Source organism: Phyllostomus hastatus, unplaced genomic scaffold (genome assembly GCF_019186645.2).
Source record: "Phyllostomus hastatus isolate PE091 unplaced genomic scaffold, TTU_PhHast_1.1 phas_contig_549, whole genome shotgun sequence".
Lineage (NCBI taxonomy): Eukaryota > Metazoa > Chordata > Mammalia > Chiroptera > Phyllostomidae > Phyllostomus > Phyllostomus hastatus.
Genome location: NW_025333907.1, coordinates 247,686 through 255,515, shown reverse-complemented (window position 1 = coordinate 255,515; position 7,830 = coordinate 247,686). Strand labels below are relative to the sequence as shown.

Genomic DNA, 7,830 nt, shown 5'->3' with positions numbered 1-7,830 from the left:
CCCTACGCAGGACAGAGAATGAGACAGGGTCTGTACCTACCCACTTTGCAGGGGCACAAAAATGGGCACACAGGCTCCACATCCTACCCACCCCCCATTTCTGCAGAGGTCCCAGCATCCAGGCACCCCCCCCCGCCCCTCCCACCTCCGCAGGGCTTGCAGCAAGGTTTACGATGCTCCCGGACCCTTTCCCACCCCTCCCTTCCCTACTCGAGCTGCTCTCACTGCGGGGCTGGTTCTGCAAGCCTCGTCCAAGCACGCAGCGGCAGCAGCTAGGCCAGCAGAGGGTTAGCTCCGCGTTACAGAGCATCTTCATCCGCCACCAGGCCCCGCCTCGCAGCGGCAGCGAGCCAGGTCGCGCAGAGGACGACTACAGAAGGTGGTGAGTGCACAGGCCCTGCGGTGAGGGACCTCAGCGGCCTAAACCCTGCCCCACCCGACCCAGGGCCCGGCAGCAAGGCCTTCAGTTCCCGCTGGCTTCTTGGCTCTGTCAAGCGGTGTCAGGGCCCCAGAGCCGCCCCCAGAAAAGGACCCCACAGCCCCGCCCTGCTCCGGGTCGTCAGACCCGCTCCTACGGCCCCTCCCCTCTTGCAGGAACCTGGAATCTGGCGCCCCCAGTCCCGGTCTTCATTAAGCTTTTGAACCCCTCCCTCTTTCCAGGAGCCAGGAATGCAGGCCAAAAATATCTCTCCCTTCCGGACCCATGAGGCTCCGCTTGCAACCACATCTGCTCTGGAAACCCAGGCGTCTAAGCTTTGATTGCTCTTTCAAGCCAAGGATATGGGTCCCCAGCCTGGGCGTCTTGTGGAACCCGGGAGTCGGTGCTCCCAACTCCTACCGCCCTAGTTCCCAGGAATTTTGCTGCCAACATCCGCCCCCCCTCCCCCGACTCTATGGACGGTGACATCAGGGACCCAGCGGTCCAGCCCGCCAGTCCTTGCACCGCGAGTCCCGGTGAAAATAACGATCAGGGGACCCTCGGATCCTTAGGGACAGGAATCCGACCACTGTTATTTTGGGGACCTAGGAGTCAGGGACCTCAGCTCTGAAACCTCCCGAAAGCTGGGGAACCTCTATCCTTTTTAGACACCTAGGAGACAGAGATCCTAGACCCTGTTAAACTGAGGCCCGGTCGCCCACCCCCTGAGACCCAGATGTCCCATGATTTCATCCATCCTGACAGGCTGGGCTGGAGCAGACGGGGAGGGAGAGGGCAGCGAGGCCGAGGCAAGAGTGAGGTGACACAGGGGCGGGACCTAAGCTGAGGGTCTCGGTCCTAAACAAAAGCTAAACACGCGGGTTGCCATGGCAACGGCCTTCCGGGGCCTCCCCTGGAGACCGCACTGGAGCTGTGTGGGGGGGGGGCGACCTTAGGAATCCCCACTCTTGCAGCTGTGTGTCTTCCTGTTTTGTCACCATGGTGATAGTGACTTCAGCCCTCCACTCCCCGCCACGGTGGGTGGAGTGGGAGAGTACGGGTTCAATTATTCCCCCAGGGGGCGTGATCTTTGTGCCGGCTCCGCCCTGGGGCGGGGCTGGGATAGCCCGGGCTCGCTGGAGTCCTGTTCCAGTCCAGAACCCTGAGCTCCGGCCCCGCCCCCGGCCGCCATCCCCACCCAGCCCGCCATCCCCACCCAGTCCGCAGACCCTTCTAGTCTGCAGCTGTCGCCTCTGCTTCATTCAGCTCAGCAGCCACAAGCTGGTGAGGTGAGGCTGCGGTGATTCCGAGGGCGGGGGCAGCAGTCCAGGATTCTTGGGTGCAGGAGGAGAAATGGGCTGGGATTCACAATGTCTGAGTCCCTCGAAAGACTGGGGCTGGGCCAGATTCGGGCTCTGGAGAGGAGAGGGCTGGGGACCTGGACTCCTACAAGTCATACGTCTGAACGGAGAAGGGGAACAGGGGCCTAGACCCCTGGGCCTGAGGGAGGAGGGGCTGGGGGTCTGGACCCCTGAGTCTGAGGGGGAGGGGCTGGGGTCCTGGATCCCTGTGTCTGAGGGAGGAGGGGGTGGGGGCCTAGACCCCCGGGTCTGATGGGGGAGGGGCTGGGGGGCCTGGACTCCTGGATCTGAGGGAGCAGAGGGATGGGGACTCCTAGGATCCCAGTTTGAAGGGGCTGGAATGTGGTTCGGAGAGGTCCTCAGGAGGCGGGGAGCTTGGAGTGGGAGTCCTGAGTTTGGGAAAGAGTGGCCTGGGGTTGAGAATTATCGACTTCCCAATCTTGGGGACAGAACTCGAACTTGGACTGGAAAGGCCGGGGCTGAGGTCCAGCACCCGTGCTCCAAAGCGCGGACGGAGCTGGGAAGCTGGGCGCGTTAAGACGGAGACAGAACAAGGCTGAGATCAGCGTCCCCGGATGTGGAGCGCACAGGCTGGGATCCCCGGGTGCGATCCTCAGTCTGCAGGGCGGAGGGGTGGGGTGCAATGCCTGGAGGTGGGGAGATGGCAGGCTGTGGCCCGGGGAGTCCTGAATTGCGCCGAGAAGCCGGAGGGGTGTTACTTTTCCTCCTCGGGGCCCGGCCGCCCATTCCCGATCTCTGTGTCAGGCCATCCCCAAGGTGGCCCCAGTGTTAACCGCCATCCACGCGACACCACGGGAGCCCTGGCCCGGCCTCTTCCTCCTGGGCAGTCCGGACTTCCTCCTAACGGGTCCTCGAGGGAGGGGCGTGGGGGCGGCACCTGCCAGGTGTCCTGGGACACCGCCCTTCCTGGAGCTGCTGAGTGGTGTGGCTGCGTATCTCTGTACTGAGCCTCTCGCCAGGCGCACACAGGGATTAAGGTTCCCGGCCACTCCTCTTGGGGGGGGGGCAGGTGTCCAGCCCATCCTCCTGGGGACCCAGAACTCACATGTTGGACGTCCCAGAAACGTAGGTGCCAAGCCTTTCCAACTACAACCTGGAGTCCCGGTTCTCTGCGCCTTCCCCCTCTTCTCCCAAACCGACAAGCGTGGTGGGTCATCCCAGAGGCCAGCGCGCGGCTGGGGTCCCAGCGCCGCCTACTGTCCCCCGCCACTGTACTGCTGGCTGGGCTGACTTGAAGTCCTTATAAGGCCCGGAGACACGGCGCCGGCTGGCCCGGCGCCCGGCAGCCCCGCCGCCTCTGCCCAGGGCCCTCCCCCGCGGCTGCCCGGGGGGTTGGGTGACGCTCACTCACGCCCACGCTCGCCCGAGGGGCGTGCCCTTTCGCTTTTCCGCCTCAGCTGCACCGCCGCGGTTTGGCGGCTCCGGAGACAGTGGGGCTGCCCTGGGGTCACGCCACCCAACTCTGGCCCTGTGGGGAGGTGCGCCCGGGCTGATGGAGCGTCTACTAGGCGGTTGGCGGGAGCCTCCCACCGAGGCCCGCCAGCGGCCTGGGAGGGCGGAGCTGGGGCTGAGCTGGACGCTGAGGTTCTCCCTCCCTCTTATGCTTTGACTAACCTTTTCCAGGTGTCTGACTTCATCCGCCTCCGCAGCCCGATCTTTCTCTGTCGGGGTCCTCAGCTAAGACCGCTGGTGAGTGGACTGGAGGCCTGGACTCCCCGGGCCGAGCGGGGAAGGGCTGAGGGCCTGGACTCCAGGGTCTCAGGGGGTAGGGGTTGGGGTGGTGGGAGTCTTAAATATTTTGGTCTGAGAGGATGAGACTGGGGTTCGATGCCTAGATCCTTCGGGAAGTACCTGGGAGCTTGGTTTCCGAGGAGTCGTGGGGCCCCAACACCTGTGTGTGGGAGGAAGGAGTGTGTCGTGGAGCTGGGCTCCTATGTCCTCAGGGAGCCACTGTGCAGGGATGGCAGGGCCTAAGTGGTTAAAGCTTGTTATACTGGCTCCTGACGCTGGAAAGAGGAAGTTTTAGTTCCCTGTGGCTGAGAGAGGCCTTCTGAGCTTTTTAGAGATGGCAACACCCCTAAAGAGGTGTTGAGATGTGAGACATTTCAAAGGCCTGAGAGAGGATCTGATCCCCAACACACTGGAGATGCCAAGGCTGTAGGTTGGGGAGAGAGTGAAGCCGGAAGCTGATTTCCCTGAGTGCAGGTGTGTCTGGTTGTTGTGGGCTGAAGGCCCAGAATCCCGAAGTGTGAAGCTGTATAAGGAGCAAGTGAGGGGAGGAGAGGCCTAGAGAGTTCAGTGGAAGGGCCAGGGCGCTGCCCTGTTGAGAATCTGGGAGCTGAATTTCCATGAAGGTGGGGGACTAGCTGGCTGGGACCCTGAGGGGGTTGGACTCCCTGCGGGGGAGGGGGATAGGCATGAGGAAGCCCCACTTCCTTTAGGTTGAAGTTCTCAGACAGAACTCCCAGGCAGGAGTCACACTGGTGATCTCTGAGTGGGGAGCGGGGCAGAGACTGCTGGGGGAGAGGGTGCTGTTCAGAGGCTGGAGCTAGTTCCAGGGACTGGCTGGAAGCTCTGATCAGATGTGAGTCCCTGAGGATGCTCGCACGTGGAGGTTGCACTCCTGAACTTTGGGACGTGGGAAATATCTAGGCCTGTTAGGTGAAGGAGGAAGTTGGAGATGAGGGCTGAGATGCAGAGCCCTGGGAACTCAAAAAGGGGGAAAGCAGAGAGAGAGAGAGAGAGAGATGGGTTGTTATGGGGACAGAGCCTCTTCTGTCAGGGGTGGTGGGGGAGGTAGGGAAAGGGATGCTTTAGAACCTGGTCTTAAATGCTGGGTGACTGAGTCTCTGGGGCAAGGAGGGCAGCTTTGGATGTCCATTGGAAGAAAGCTCTGTTAATTTATTTCCTTATTTATATTGAATTTATTGGAGTGACATTGGTTAATGGACTTATATAGGTTTCAGGAGCACAATTCTATAATAACATCATTGATATATTGTATTGTGTGTTTACCACTCCAAGCCAAGTTTCTTCCCATCACCATTTACCCCGTCTTTATCCTCTCCTACCTCCTCCCACCCCAGAAGCTCTGTGGTTTTATAAGAGGTGGGTTACAGGGAGAGGAAAGGAGTGTCTTGACAAGGAGAGAACTAGGAGCTGGACTCCTGAGTTCTGACATGAGAGGAGGAACACCTGAGGCCAGAGGAAAGGAGGGGCCTGGGACCTGGTTATTAGCCAAGTCATCCTAGTAGGCCTGGGACTGTCCCAGTTTGAAAACTGAAAGACCTGAATCTGGGAAACCCACTCCAGCTACAGTCCAGGTTCCTTTGTCCCCCTGGGATGGGGGGGGCAAAGAGGCTGGGAGCCTAGATTCTCCCAGTTGGAACCTCCTTAAGGCATTGTCTTTCCCCCTCCTGCAGCCATGCCGGTGACAGTGACCCGCACGACCGTCACAACCACCACCACGTCATCTTCAGGCCTGGGCTCCCCGACCATCCTGGGGTCCCCTCGGGCACTGACCCAGCCCCTGGGCCTCCTCCGACTGGTACAGCTGCTTTCCACTTGCGTGGCCTTCTCATTGGTGGCCAGTGTGAATGCTTGGTCAGGGTTCGCCGGTCACTGGTGTATGTTCTCCTGGTGCTCCTGCTTTGCCGTGACCCTCATCATCATCATTGTGGAGTTAGGTGGGCTCCAGGCTCGCTTCCCACTGTCCTGGCGCAACTTCCCCATAACCTACGCCTGCTACGCCGCCCTCTTCTGCCTCACGGCCTCCGTCATCTACCCTACCATCTACGTCCAGTTCCTGTCTCACGGCCGCTCAAGGGACCATGCCATCGCCGCCACCTTCTTCTCCTGTGTCGCTTGTGTGGCTTATGCCACTGAGGTGGCCTGGACCCGGGCCCGGCCCGGCGAGATCACTGGCTACATGGCCACGGTGCCAGGCCTGCTCAAAGTGGTCGAGACCTTCGTGGCCTGCATCATCTTCACCTTCATCAGTGAGCCCAGCCTGTACAATCAGAAGCCGGCCCTGAATTGGTGCGTAGCCGTCTACGCCATCTGCTTCATCCTGGCTGCCGTGGCCATCCTGCTGAACCTGTGTGACTGCACCAACGTGCTCCCCATCCCCTTCCCCACGTTCCTGTCCGGGCTGGCCCTGCTCTCTGTCCTCTTCTATGCCTCTGCCATGGTCCTCTGGCCTCTCTACCAGTTCGACGAGAGGTACGGTGGCCGTCCAGAGCGGCGGAAGGATGTTAGCTGCCAGAACAAGCACAGCTCCTATGTGTGCTACTGGGACCGCTGCCTGGCTGTGACCATCTTGACGGCCATCAACCTGCTGGCTTATGTGGCCGACCTGGTGTACTCGGCCCGTCTGGTTTTTGTCAGGGTCTGAGGCTCTGACCAGGAAGAAGCTCCCGAATCCCACTTCTTTCCCCGGGTGTCTTTAATGAGTTCTGATTTCCTCTGATGTCCTCTTCCTGGGTCCCTCTTTTCCCCTTCTCTTCTCTTTCCCATTCAGCTCACTGTCTCCTATCTCTTTCACCTGCTCCCCCCTGTCCTGATGCTCTGCCTCCTTCTTTTACTGCCTTTTTTTTTTTTTTGGTTGCTCACATCCTGTTTTGCCTTTCTCTTTTCACTCTCTTTTCTACTTAGTGTGTTGCTTGGTTCTTTTCTGGTCATCCTGTTGGTGTTCTCACCTACCTTCTTTCCTGACTGCTTCCCATTTTCCTTCTTTCAATATCCTCGGGAGCCCTGAGACTTCTCTGTTCACCCCCCCACTGCCACCCCCCACTCCAAAGGTGCTGAGCTCCACATCCCACACCCCTCTTCACAGCTGTTCAGACCCTGGGCCCCCTGAGGGGCCTCATTGCCAAAGCATGTGCCCACCCTGGCTGTGCCTTAGTAGGTGTGTGTGTATGTGTGTATGTGTGTTTGGGGGGTGGGGTGGGTGGGTAGCTATGGATTGGCCTCCCTTTCTCCCAGTGGAAGGGGGTATACAGTGCACCTCTTTTTTAAGTTAAAAAAATGCCTGGAGGTTAATAATTTCTAGTGTGTGGGAGGCTTAAATCACAGACCCCGACTGCTTAGTCCCTGCCCGACACTCAGCCTTACCTGAGATTGGCTCCAGAATTTTTGCCAGGCTTAGTAAAACCTTGTGCCTAGAGGCCCTCTTAAAGAAAGCAGAGAGTGATGGATGCCTTCCACCCCAGCTGCTCTCTGGATGTCAAGATTCCTGAAGTGTTTGTGAGGGGCAGGCATGTGGGGCTCCAGCTGTAGTATTAAAAACAGCATGCACTGCCTTTGCAGGGGTGGGGGGAATGACCACTGCTAGCCTTACTCAGACTGGTAGCCAGGGTTTTTCCTTCTTCCTGTCACAAGGGCAGACATTACTGGGTGGTCCTATTCTTAAAGGGGAAGTTTCTTTTCCATTGAAAAAAAAAAATTTGTGGGTGGGTTGGGTAAGTGGGGATTGCCATTGCCCTAGTGAGGATTTGCACTGCTTGAGTGTGTGACACACGCATGTTTCTGTGTGCTAGGTGCTTCCTGCTGCTACTTCCTGCTTCTCTGGAACCCACACCCATAACATGATATATATATATAAATGTACAAATATATATTTTATTTTTTTTAATTCCTTGGAGCTTCTGGTTCCCATCAGCCTCTGCCGTCAACTACAGAGGGAAGCCTTGTCCCTTCCTCCACTCCCACACTCGTCATGTTCTTTATTTTATTTTTTACCTCAATATAAAGATAAAAGGAAGGCTTGTGCTTGTGTTATTATAGGGGAGGGCTCCAGGAGGGTAGGGCAAGGCCCAGATTCCTAGGTCTGGTGGGAGAAAGGGGTGTCTCAAACCAGGAGAACTACTTAGGATAGAAATGAACAAGATTTCTCCGTCCTTGGAGACCCATGGCCACCTCAGAAATACAATGTCCCAACCCGAATGCAGCATCTTTCTTTCAAAATTAATTCTTGCAGATTCCCCACCTTGGTATTAGCCTCTCAGAGCTGAGGACCCAGGCACTTTTTCT

General features: G+C 58.2%; 1 protein-coding gene across 5 annotated transcripts; it reads left to right on the top strand.

Moving 5' to 3' along the window:
- Positions 1-216: 216 nt before the first annotated feature.
- Positions 217-7,561, top strand: MYADM (myeloid associated differentiation marker). Of its 5 annotated transcripts, none has more exons than XM_045847260.1 (3): positions 217-382; positions 3,424-3,489; positions 5,223-7,561. In XM_045847260.1, exon 3 carries the CDS (start codon positions 5,225-5,227, stop codon positions 6,191-6,193), a length of 969 nt encoding a protein of 322 aa, XP_045703216.1. In that variant the 5' UTR covers positions 217-382; positions 3,424-3,489; positions 5,223-5,224; the 3' UTR covers positions 6,194-7,561. The 5 variants fall into 5 exon arrangements, with proteins under 5 accessions (XP_045703216.1, XP_045703214.1, XP_045703217.1 ...); XM_045847258.1 differs by lacking the exon at positions 217-382 and adding an exon at positions 1,567-1,707; XM_045847261.1 differs by lacking the exon at positions 217-382 and adding an exon at positions 1,630-1,702.
- Positions 7,562-7,830: the final 269 nt, after the last annotated feature.